At 35.3% G+C, this 13265-nt stretch overlaps 1 protein-coding gene across 2 annotated transcripts; it reads right to left on the reverse strand.

Annotated features, from left to right (window-relative positions):
• Positions 1-410: 410 nt before the first annotated feature.
• On the reverse strand, positions 411-12953 carry il12rb1 (interleukin 12 receptor subunit beta 1). Of its 2 annotated transcripts, none has more exons than XM_051912945.1 (15): positions 12725-12953; positions 11558-11684; positions 10598-10770; positions 10200-10336; positions 10085-10118; positions 8057-8197; positions 7859-7938; positions 7543-7762; positions 7334-7465; positions 7143-7241; positions 6267-6410; positions 5975-6124; positions 5753-5837; positions 1196-1271; positions 411-818 (listed from the first exon to the last, which is right to left on the reverse strand). In XM_051912945.1, the coding sequence occupies exons 1-15, from the start codon at positions 12777-12779 to the stop codon at positions 468-470; spliced, it is 2004 nt and encodes a 667-aa protein (XP_051768905.1). In that variant the 5' UTR covers positions 12780-12953; the 3' UTR covers positions 411-467. The 2 variants fall into 2 exon arrangements, with proteins under 2 accessions (XP_051768905.1, XP_051768906.1); XM_051912946.1 differs by having other exon boundaries at positions 11558-11681; positions 12725-12951.
• Positions 12954-13265: the final 312 nt, after the last annotated feature.

A 13265-nucleotide genomic window follows, 5' to 3' on the forward strand; every position in this document is an offset into this window, starting at 1 on the left:
CTGAAATGTCTTACTGAAACTTTTGATTAGTAGAATCCTTGTTGAATAAAAGTATTAATTTCTTTGAAAAAAATCTTACTGACCTAAATTTTTGAACTGTAGTGTACCTGTATGTGTTGAGTAGACTAACCGTAACTCTATTAGTAAAAACACCAATAAGCAGTAGGCTTTAAACATAGACATAATGAGAATTCAGAATGTGACGTCAGTAACCACAACAAAGCTTTAAAGTGGGGATGTGTTTGCAACCTCAGTTACTGCTGAGAATCATACACTGTTCTCAGAACTGGGTTATTTCCAGTATTGAGTCTCAGGTGCAGTTTAAAGAAAAGGGAAAAAAAAGAAAAGAAAAGCAAAAGACACCATTACTGACTGCACCTGGTTGTACAAAAGACACATGCAGCAGATAGAAGTTTGTTTAGGGTTGTTTATTTGTCAGAACTCGTCACAAACAAGACCAGACAAGACTATAGTGATGTTTTATCACTCTCAATGATTCTCGTTTCAAAGAACAGGCCATTTCTGTATGTGGACTCTGTGTCACTGTCTTTTAATGTGCTATCTGTCATGTGGAAAGGCTCTGGCAGGTGTAGCGTCTGTCCTCTGTAACTAGGATTTGGGTAGCAACATGATTTCATAGAGCTCAAGTCAGCAACTTCACCCTCCTCGTCTTCCTCATCTTCCTCTTCAAAGACGACAAGGCCAAAGCCTTGCAGTAAAGTGCTCTGTTCAGTGGTATCGTTTTCACTAGGTTTGCAGAGATCTTGACGCAGCAAGAGAACAAATTCATGCACATCCTCCGTCATCTGGCTCTGGTTCTGCGACACAAACATTTTCTCATTTGGAATATCATGCACTGATGAATCATGCACAATTTAATTGCAAAATATACCCTCCATTTATTTGGCTTTCCTTTCATTAGTAGGTCAACTCTATAGTTTATGTAAATGAGATGATTTTGCAAAATAGCTTTCCTTCATGCTTTTCTGTGTATGATAGCTGTTTTTAGGTACGTCACTGTAAATGCACTGATGTGATGTGTTGTGGTTGAGATTTTTTTTCCTGTTGACTGTGATGGGAGATTTCTAAATTTGGGTCATTATAATGTGTAGCATAATCAGTCTTGCCCTTTTAAAATATTGAGGTTGTTTCGTTGGAAATAGGTTTCGATTCTTCAGCAGTTTGTGTTGCTAACCTGATTTGGCAGACATATGAATTCTGCTGTATCAATCACAGGACTGGGTACCTCAGGTATCAACTTACTCCTAAATCTGCAAAACAAATAGGCAGTTAAAGAAATTTTATAGTTAAATACATTTATATTTAGCAGATGGTGCAAGTCTATGTATATATTATATGTTTGTTTTTTTTATCTGTAAAGTTGATTAAAGATTGAATCATCATCATCACAGGGATATGCTTTGAAGCTGTACATAGTAGGGGTGTGATGAGATCTCGTGCCACGAGATATCGCAAGATTAAAACGTGACGAGATTTCTCGTTGAGGTGAAAAGCTGTCTCGTTGTAATATTTTGAGAATCAAGTGAAAATTACGAGAATAAAGTTGCAGAAATACAAGATAAAAGTCGTGATATTTTGAAATAATGTCAAAATGATGACCAATATGAGATTAAAGTTGTAATATTTTGTGAATAAAGTCAAAATTACCAGAACAGTCACTGAATTATGAGAATAAAATTGTGATATTTTGAGAATAAAGTGAAAATGAGAATAAAGTCAGCAATATAAGATTTGTTAGTTGTAATATTTTCAGAATAGTCAAAATTCCGACAACAAAGTCATAATATTCCTAGAATAAAGTCAAAATTACGACAACAAAGTCATAATATTTCAAGAATAAGGTCAAAATTATGAGAATAAAGTACAAACCCGATTTCAAAAAAGTTGGGACACTGTACAAATTGTGAATAAAAAAGGAATGCAATGATGTGGAAGTTTCAAATTTCAATATTTTTTTCAGAATACAACATAGATGACATATCAAATGTTTAAACTGAGAAAATGTATCATTTTAAGGGAAAAATAAGTTGATTTTAAATTTCATGGCATCAACACATCTCAAAAAAGTTGGGACAAGGCCATGTTTACCACTGTGTGGCATCCCCTCTTCTTTTTATAACAGTCTGCAAACGTCTGGGGACTGAGGAGACAAGTTACTCAAGTTTAGGAATAGGAATTCTTGTCTAATACAGGCTTCTAGTTGTTCAACTGTCTTAGGTCTTCTTTGTCGCATCTTCCTCTTTATGATGCGCCAAATGTTTTCTATGGGTGAAAGATCTGGACTGCAGGCTGGCCATTTCAGTACCCGGATCCTTCTTCTACGCAGCCATGATGTTGTAATTGATGCAGTATGTGGTCTGGCATTGAAAATGCAAGGTCTTCCCTGAAAGAGACGACGTCTGGATGGGAGCATATGTTGTTCTAGAACTTGGATATACCTTTCAGCATTGATGGTGCCTTTCCAGATGTGTAAGCTGCCCATGCCACACGCACTCATGCAACCCCATACCGTCAGAGATGCAGGCTTCTGAACTGAGCGCTGATAACAACTTGGGTTGTCCTTGTCCTCTTTAGTCCGGATGACATGGTGTCCCAGTTTTCCAAAAAGAACTTCAAATTTTGATTCGTCTGACCACAGAACAGTTTTCCACTTTGCCACAGTCCATTTTAAATGAGCCTTGGCCCAGAGAAAACGCCTGCGCTTCTGGATCATGTTTAGATATGGCTTCTTTTTTGACCTATAGAGTTTTAGCTGGCAACGGCGAATGGCACGGTGGATTGTGTTCACCGACAATGTTTTCTGGAAGTATTCCTGAGCCCATGTTGTGATTTCCATTACAGTAGCATTCCTGTATGTGATGCAGTGCCGTCTAAGGGCCCGAAGATCACGGGCATCCAGTATGGTTTTCCGGCCTTGACCCTTACGCACAGAGATTGTTCCAGATTCTCTGAATCTTTGGATGATATTATGCACTGTAGATGATGATAACTTCAAACTCTTTGCAATTTTTCTCTGAGAAACTCCTTACTGATATTGTTCCACTATTTTTCGCCGCAGCATCGGGGGAATTGGTGATCCTCTGCCCATCTTGATTTCTGAGAGACACTGCCACTCTGAGAGGCTCTTTTTATACCCAATCATGTTGCCAATTGACCTAATAAGTTGCAAATTGGTCCTCCAGCTGTTCCTTATATGTACATTCAACTTTTCTGGCCTCTTATTGGTACCTGTCCCAACTTTTTTGGAATGTTTAGCTCTCATGAAATCCAAAATGAGCCAATATTTGGCATGACATTTCAAAATGTCTCACTTTCAACATTTGATATGTTATCTATGTTCTATTGTGAATAAAATATAAGTTTATGAGATTTGTAAATTATTGCATTCCTTTTTTATTCACAATTTGTACAGTGTCCCAACATTTTTGGAATCGGGTTTGTAGAAGCAAAATGAATTTTAAGTTACGAAAATACATCTATAGCATTATGATTATAAAGTTGAAATATTTTGAGAATAAAGTGAAAATTCACGAGAATAAAGTCACAGAAATACGTGATAAAAGTCATAATATTTTGAGGATAAATTAAAAATTACCAGAACAAAGTCATAGTATTACATTAAAGTTGTAATATTTTCAGAATATTATATATATATATATATATATATATATATATATATATATATATATATATATATACATACAGTGGCAAGAAAAAGTATGTGAACCACTTGCAGAATCTGTGAAAATGTTAATAATTTTAACAAAATAAGGGAGATAATACAAAATGCATGTTATTTTTTATTTAGTACTGTCCTGAGTAAGATGCTTTACATAAAAGATGTTTACATATAATCCACAAGACAAAATTTTTTTTTATTAAAATAACCCCATTCATAAGTATGTGAACCACTGATTCTTAATACTGTGTGTGGTTACCTGGATGATCTACGACTGTTTTTTTGTTTTGTGATGGTTGTTCATGAGTCCCTTGTTTGTCCGGAGCAGTTAAACTGAGCTCTGTTCTTCAGAAAAAATCTCCAGGTCCTGCAGATTCTTCAGTTTTCCAGCATTTTTTGCATATTTGAACCCTTTACAGCAGTGACTGAATGATTTTGAGATCCATCTTTTCACACTGAGGACAACTGAGGGACTCAAACACAAAGTTTCAAACATTCACTGATGTTCCAGAAAAAAACATGGGGGAAACACGATGCATTAAGAGTCGGGGGGTGAAAACATTTGGAATTTGAAGATCAAGGTAAATTGTATTTAATTTGTCTTTCGGGAAACATGCAAGTATTTTCTGTTGCGTCCAAAGGGCAGTACTAAATGAAAGAAAATGATATTCAAGCAAAATAAGAAAAATTTGGACCTCTTCATCCTGTTCAAAAGTTTTCACCCCCCGACTCTTAATGCATCGTGTTTCCTTCTGAAGCATCAGTGAATGTTTGAACCTTTTTTAATAGTTGTGTTTGAGTCCCTCAGTTGTCCTCCATGTGAAAAGATGGATCTCAGAATCATTCAGTCACTGTTGTAAAGCGTTCAAATATGCAAAAGATGGTGGAAAACTGAAGAATTTTTGGGACCTGGAGATTTTTTCTGAAGAACAGAGCTCAGTTTAACTGCTCAGAACAAACAAGGGACTCCTGAACAACCATCACAAAACAAAAAAACAGTCGTAGATCATCCAGGTAACCACACACAGTATTAAGAATCAATGGTTCACAAACTTTTGAATGGGGTCATTTTAATAAATTCAGCTATTTTTTTGTCTTATGGATTATATGTAAACATATTTTATGTAAAATATCTTACTTAGGACAGTACTAAATAAAAAATAACATGCATTTTGTATGATCTCTCTTATTTTGTTAAAATTTTGCACATTTTCACAGATTCTGCAAGTGGTTCACATACTTTTTCTTGCCACTGTATATACACACACACATTTTGTATACCCAACACCACAAAGCACATTCCAACAGTTCAAGGAAACCAGAGGGAGTATTTATTTTTAATATCAGTTGATATTAAAGCCCTGTAACACCAACAATATTCATCCGGAGCAAATGAAACGAGTTAGAGAGGGGAGGCAGGTTTGTGTGTCAACTCGCTGTCGGAGAGATGAGAGAGTGAGAAAGCGCAGCTGGTATCGTGTATCTATTCTGCAGAAAATGAGTATTGGAAGCTTTTCAGATATTTCAGTATTGATATGTATCGAAAAATTGATATTTTTGACAACACTACATTTCAATTAGTTTAGTATTTCATTTTCAGATGCCTTTTTTAAAAGACTACAGTTGAAAAATGTATGTATTATATATAATATTCAACCCGACAAAAATGGCTAGTAGGAGTGACTACGTTACACGCCACTGCTGAAATCCACCCGCATTTGGCGGGTTGGCGGGTGTTAATGTCAAGCCCTGATTGAAAATAAAGTGAAAATGATGACAATAAAGTCGTAGCAATATGAGATTAAAGTTGTAATATTTTGAGAATAAAGTCAAAGATATAGTATTATGAGAATAAAGTCAAAATTACAAGAATAGTGTCATAACAATATGTGATTCAAGTTCAATGTGATTAAAAAAAAATTCAAGATTCAATGTGATTAACTTGGTTTTGCTAGCTCAATGCTTTAACGATCAAGCTACAGGTTACGTACAATATAACATAATAACATATCTTGGTCGTCATTCAGTTCATCTGGGTTGTGATAATCTCACCTCCTGACAGCTACAGAGCAGATTATAGTACACAAGAGGGCTACCACACAGACGGTCAGGATGGTCTGGTCCTGCCATGATAAGCCTGAATGAAAGGGCAAAACACATTTGCTGTTGGCAGGTATATTCTCATGCCTCATATTTACAGTACTTCACACAAAAGCAGATAAAGGTTTCAGTTCTGCAACATCATTTTTCATTTTGAAATGACTGTTTTAGTACCCATTTCTTTTGAGAGTGTTTCAAAGTACTTCATTGACTTCAGCCCTTCACCAGCTATTGTTTTTCCGGCAATAAAAATAGTGTATGAAGCCCCTGGGTGGAGGTTCTTGATCCTGAAGCTGGTTTCATTTGCTGGGACTTCATGGAGTGCTGAAGCAAGCGGAACGGTATTATAAACTCTATGTTTATAATAGATTATTTTGTTGGTTATACAAGGAAAAAACACTACATTTGTGACATAAAGGTTTCATAGCAAATAGATGATCAGTAAAACTACAAACTTTCGCCTTACTCGTATTTCCCTGTCCTGAAATCCAAACGAGATAATGCAGTAGAAATCCTCGTTGCTCCGCCACAGGAATGGAAAGCCAACTCACCAAAGCTGATTCATGTGTCACTTCAGAAATAGTAATATTCCCTGGACCTTTATTGGGTGCTGAAACAAAGGCAAACATTCCATTGTGAAAATTAGAGATCATTCTGGTCTTGCACAACATATCGGTACCATATTGGTTATTTACGGAGCCCCTAAATGGACATGGTGAAGGAAAAAAATATGGGATGGGAGGAAAAATTATGTCAACACTTTTGCGTTCTCTCGCAAATGTTTTGCGTTCCACGAGGATCTTTGTGATTGCTCATAAAAATTTTACGTTCACCCGAAAAACTTTGCGTTCGCTAACAAAGAAAACAAATGATTTGTGAGCAAATGCAAAGTTTCTCAGGGAACACAAAAGCATTGAAATATATTTTTTCCCTCTTATCTCATATTTTTTAGTTATTTTACTTATCTCGTAGTTATTGGCCGATATGAGTTTTTTTTTTATATAGTATATACAGTATATATTGCCATTTATTGGATATTTAGTAGTACAATTTCCCATAATTTTACATTTATCCGTCATCTAACACATACTTAAAGATAATCTTTATAAAACAAAAATAATTAACAACACTTGAATATAATTTTATCAAATCTTAAAATACTGTAGATTATGATTTACTTGAATCATTTTCTGATTTATTTTAGTTTTTAGTGTTTTATTTTAAGAATTTATTTAGACAAAATTTTAATATCACCATTTATTGGTCATAACAGAAAAAGTTAGCATCTTATCGATGTCGATAAGATGCTAACTTTATTGCCGCATCCTTAGTCTGAACGTACCTCCCTGTTCTGAGTAAAAGGGACACATTTCAACAGTTATATGATGTTTCTTGCTTATGGTGTGAAGAAAGTAATAATGACGTACAAACTTCTCCACCCCTGTAATTAAAACCAGAAACACGAGTTAGCATACAAGTTAGCACATGCTAATATGACACATGCTCTACATTGGATGAATGACTTATCTCTACCTTTTTCAATGTCCTTGAATGAGTTTTTGCTTGACCTGTTTACTTTACTTGTTCGGGTCTCACCGTTTTCCAGCTTGTACCATTCTAAGCAGATTTTATTACCTTTGGTGATATTAGAGGGCTTGTCACAATCTGAAAATTCAAAAAATTCAAATGAGTTTCCATTTTATTTTTTTCACACTCACAGTTCACACTTGCAGCACACTTACTGCTCAGATGTTTCACAGCGGGAATGATGATCTCCTTTGGAGGTGAACTTCCAACATTGTTAATTGCAATAATGGAAATCCTGGCCTCTGAATATGTAATTGAGGTTTTATAGGTTCGATTTGATGTTAAGATTTCCTTTGTACTGTTTTTTTTACAAGGCCAAACAGTGATGTTCAGCTTGTACTTCACACCCCCAGCAGACTCTTCCGCAGGTGGTTCCTAAAGAAAATGACAGTGAAGCATCATTCAAATCAAATTACACTCATCTCGCACCAACAAACAAAAACATTTCTGATGTCCTCTGTTCTTACTTACATCCCAGCTGAGATTAATTTCCCTGGTACCATTCATCCATTTTTTTTCTGCCCAGCGTATTACAGGTGGGAGGCTGATTTCTGCAGAAAGGTGTTACATCTTTTAACCAAATATTTTCAGATGCTTTTACTTATTAAAAATTTCTTATTTGCACAGTGAAATTACAGCATTCATTGACAGATACAGCTGAAATCGAACCTAAGGAAACATTCACCGGTTCGCTCCAGTCACTCCAGAGAGTATGTAGTGAGTCGTTACATAGATGTGGCTGCAGTCTAGCCTGCCGCCTCAGTTGGATCTGGTAGATGGTCTGTTTCTGTAGATGTAGCTTGTAGAAATCTATAGACACATTCATCTCAGTCAGTTTTTATGTTTTGGACACAAATTATTTAAAGGGGTCATACATAATCATTACATTTTTTCCACACCAAAAACAATGTATTTAGTATAACTAAAAGTAATTTAGTTTTTCATTACTGTTTTTACTTTCCAACATTTCAATGACCCTTAGGCCATATGTCCACCAAAGCGTTTTTAGCCAGCTGAAAATGCTAGGCGCTCTGCTGACAACACCTACCTGTGGGCGCTTGAGAGTGCTGCGGCAGAGCAGCGTTTTTTCAGCTGAGAATCGAGAAGCTTTGCTTGCTAAAATACGGAATATCCGCCGAAGTGTTAGGCTACTAGTATCTCATTTGACAGATAGTTTGTTTCTGGACTGTTTCTACATAAACATGCTCTGGCTCTTGTTTTAAATTATTTTGTTCCGTTATTATGCTTGTTGTTGTCAACTGTTGACGTAGTACTAGCAGAATGTGGCGGTTGGTTGGTGTTGTATTTGTCCCGCCCCTCCTCCACTGTGATTGGACGGCTGGGTACAAAGTGACAGTGATGAGCGCTGTGTTTTACCCAGAGTTGAACATTCAGCTCAGCACTTCAGCGTGAAATAGACGCTCATCGCCTCTTTACGCTCCTGGCATTTAAAAAATGAGGCCCTCCTATTGAAAACAATTGGAAAAATACGCTAGCGGCGGGATAAAAAGTGGTGGACACATGGCCTTAGAGCCGTTGTTTGCTGCTGTACCTTTAAGAATCCATGTAAACACCCTCACTGTATATGTCAAACTGTTAAAGGCTCAAAGAATCAGAGACTGCATAAAAAGGATTTGCAGAGTAGTAGGTGCTACACAAATCCACATTTGACAAACTTTCCCACATTTTACTGTTTATCTTTAGCATTATGAGCTGTGTTTGGAATAGCGTACAGTGCTGCCATACTATTCTTAATACCATTATTTAGTATGCACTTATTATGCACATTTTCTGCATGAATAGAATACCTCAATGGCCTATTATATACTATATGTGCCGAAATGTGCAGTATATACAGCAATGCATGATCCAGTGTATTCCATAATCCAATACACTTGATTGACCTTCAGTTGAATTATTAGAAAATAAGCTCTACTAATAGTCTCTACTAATAAAATATAGTCTTTACTAATAACGAAGCTGTAAGTTTAACTGCTTCAAGAACAGCAACATCACTACCTCACAATTGAGAAATATTGTGTAGCTTTTCAGTTGCAAAACTATTTTACTGATAAAGACTCAAGGCAGCGCTGGCAAGAGTCTGTGCACGTGTATGTTTCCGTGTGTGTGTCTGTACTATATGTGTGTGCATCTGTATGGGAGAGAGGGAGAAAAAGAGCATGCTTTCCATAGATAATTAAAATGTTGTGGGGAAAACATGGACTGTTTTTTTTTTTTTTTTTTTTTTTTTTGTTATTTTCAACATATTGTTTGCTTGATCAATGGTCTTCGTGGATTTTGGTTCTTTTGCTGCTGTAGGCTGTAAGGACCTTTGAAATAACTGAAATAATTCAGCGAAGTCATGGAGCTGTAATGCAGTAAAGTCTGTCTGGTACTACTTTAGCTGTGCCTTTACTGGAAAATAATTGCACACCTTAGAATGTTCATCAACCAATCAGAATCAAGCACTCAACAGCCCCATTAACAACATACTTGAGTTCTGAAAATTACAGAATATTTACACTGAATTCTTTTATTTAAAAAGAGAAGTACAGTTAGATTTCTTGTGACATGACCTATTTAAACCCTTGTTATTTAAGTCATCAACTAATTTTTTATAAATACAAGGACAAATCAATGTATCATACAGACGACCTTATTTCTGCACATGTATAATTTGTATTAGAGGACTCTAACCTTGGATAGCGCTTTCTTCAGTTTCAAATGTTGCCTATAATTGCAGAACACATGTTAGCAAAATAACAGATTCACTTCAGGATATAAAAATATCAGATTTTCTGAAATGTCTTACATTCTGCCATTCGGAGTCTATCTCGCTCCATCTGATCTCGTATATAACACTTTTGTTATCTTCTGTTTTGTTCAGTGTGAGATTCAGGATTCCAGCTGACCTTTTCATGCTGAAAATCTGAGGTGTACTGTATTTGACTGTTGACAACAAGAGAGTGACATGTTATGGGCAAAATGTTATGCTGATAATATAATTATTTACAATTAAATTTATAATATATAATTATCTAATTATTAAAATAATGCATTAATTAATTATAAATTTAAATATAATGTAATATAATATGCCATATTTACCATATAATATACCAGTTCATTAGAAACATGCTACAACTTTAAGATCTCACCATATAAACTGTCAGAAAAAAAGCAGTTTGAATAGATCTACTGTGTTCTTACCCAAGCATTCAAAGATGGCTGAGATTTTGCTAGAATTGCAGGTGAGGTTGCCCACTTGTGTCTGTACCCATATGTCCATTTTTTTTCCTGTGGTTCCTAGTTCCTCCAAGGGAATGTATATAGATGTTTCATTGCCAGTGTTCACATACATAAGACTTTTCTTTTCACTGTCCCTGTGCACATCAGGAAATGAGAGTTACATTCATGCAGACTGACATACATTATCAAGCCTCAGGTTATGTTATTTAGTATAGTTTAGCCAAATGAACACATTGTGGCAACTCAATTCGATATGTTCCTCATATAAAGCAGTCGAGTCTCTTCAGAAAATTTGGACTAAATCACCCAATTATTTTATAATCTCTATATGTTAAATTATTGATCTGACTGTACTGACGCTAACTGAACTGAGCTGGAGGATGACATCACTGTTTTCTGCAGAGCTGCTTATAGATTTAATGAACTCATTTAATAATTGATCTTTACAACAGAACTGAATAAACACTGAACTGACTTCAGCTGAACAACATCTGAAATGCATAATTTTCCTGTTATCACTTTAAAGCTGCTTTGAAACAATCTTGACTTCATTAACTTTTTGAAGTGTCAAAGTGGTAGTTGCATAGACTGTCAATGGAGGGACAGAAATCTCTCAGATTTCATTTAAAACATCTTCATTTGTGTTTTAAAGATGAATGTAAGTCTTACAGGTTTGCAACGACATGAGGGTGAGTACTTGATGGCCATTTTTTTATTTTTTCATTTTTGGGTGAACTAACCATTTAACTTTCAAAAATAATCCCACCCTAAAAAACAAAAAAGTTTGACAACTAGCCCTGGTCTCCATGGTACTATTATGTTTTACACATATGTGGCACATTCTTTAGTTTTACAATGTTTTATAACTGTAAAGACAGTGTAATTAGTTTGTTTTACTTTCAATGTGTTGGTTGAACTCACCGTATATAAAGAGTGTGTGTCTGGTTCTCCTCAGAGTTTATCTTATCCCATTCACAAATAAAGTCCTCTTCTTCGATAGTTGAATTTTTGTAACACCGTGGACTAGTTTTAGGTATACATCCTGCTGCTTTAAGAACATTTACATCATGGAAAAACAAAATCTTTAAGTTTGTTGTGTAAATTTGACTGTTGTAACTCACCTGATCCCACCAAATAAGTTTGTTAAAAAAGTTTATGTTGTTCACCAAGGCTGCATTTATTTGATCAAAAATACATTAAAAACAGTAATATTGTGAAATACTATTACAATTTAAACCAACTGTTTTCTATTTTAATTTCTATTTTGATTTTATAATGTAATTTATTTGTGTGACAGCAAGGCTGAATTTTCATCATCATTTTTCCAGTCTTCAGTGTCACATGATCCTTCAGAAATTTTAAAATGCTGATTTGCTACTCAAGAATCATTTATATGATTATCAATGTTGAAAAGAGTTTTGCTGCTTCACAGTTTTCAACATTGATAATAATAAACATTATTAATACAATCACCAATGACAATTGATAATAATTGAGCACCAAATTAGCATTTTTAATCAGAATGATTTCTGAATGATCATGTGACACTGAAAACTGGAGTAATGATGCTGAAAATTCAGCTTTGCATCACAGGAATAAATTACATTTTAAATATATTCAAATAGAAAATGTTTTTTTTTACATTGTAATAATATTTCACAATATTACTGTTTTTACTGTATGTTTGATGAAATGCAGGCTTTGTGAGAGCAAAGGACATTGAAAAAATATTAAGAAATTATCACAAACGTTTGACTTCATACAAAGCTATCTATTTACATTTCAATAAGTATTTGACTTTTTAAATCAGACTGATGTAACAGTAAAAACAACAGCAATAAAGAGCTGTTCTTTTAATTTGTTTACATCCTGTGGTTTTATAGTTGTTTAATGGTGGTTTAGCCAAATGGCGCCTGGGAAACAACTGATAAAATCTACACACCATTGCAATCATCTTAAATCTATATTACTACTTCCGTAAAGTCTGTCAAGCTAATCTCAATATCATCTTCCTCTGCGGTGTTGTATATGTGCCATTTGCACTGATACCATCAGCCATGACAGACAAAAGTGAGTCGCAAAACATACCTTCAGTCAAACTGACAGAAACAACAAACAACAGCACAGCCACTCTCATCCCCATCGCTTCAAGTGTTCAGAAAGGTCCTCACTCATAAGACATAGCGAATACACCGGCAGTTCAAGACGATCATTGTAGCCAGAGCTCACATTAACAGTCGTTGTGTTCAAAGTCATCTAGACTAGATAAATGAGGGGTTAGTCTGTACTCACTAGTCGTGTTCTTTCTGGGGCAGAATGAGGTGCTAACTACTGCATCACCACAAACCACAACACGAGAGCAGCAGGGGAAGCTCATCTCACTTCATGAGAAAAAGCAGGTTTTGTTGCCTGCTACACCACTATGTTTTGCCTTTACTTTCAAACGTGAACACATTAGACAAAGATGCTACATTCTGTTTACAAATTAAATCATAAACCTAATTGTACAAACTTATTGAGATCGCTTTCCAACAAAATCATCATTAACCCGACGTGGGAGGCTTTTAGTAAATCAAGTGGTGCTTTAGAGTAATCAGGATTTGACCCCTGAAACTGACTCCATTTTTAC

The sequence above is a fragment of the Ctenopharyngodon idella genome, chromosome 11, assembly GCF_019924925.1.
Source record: "Ctenopharyngodon idella isolate HZGC_01 chromosome 11, HZGC01, whole genome shotgun sequence".
NCBI classification, from domain to species: domain Eukaryota; kingdom Metazoa; phylum Chordata; class Actinopteri; order Cypriniformes; family Xenocyprididae; genus Ctenopharyngodon; species Ctenopharyngodon idella.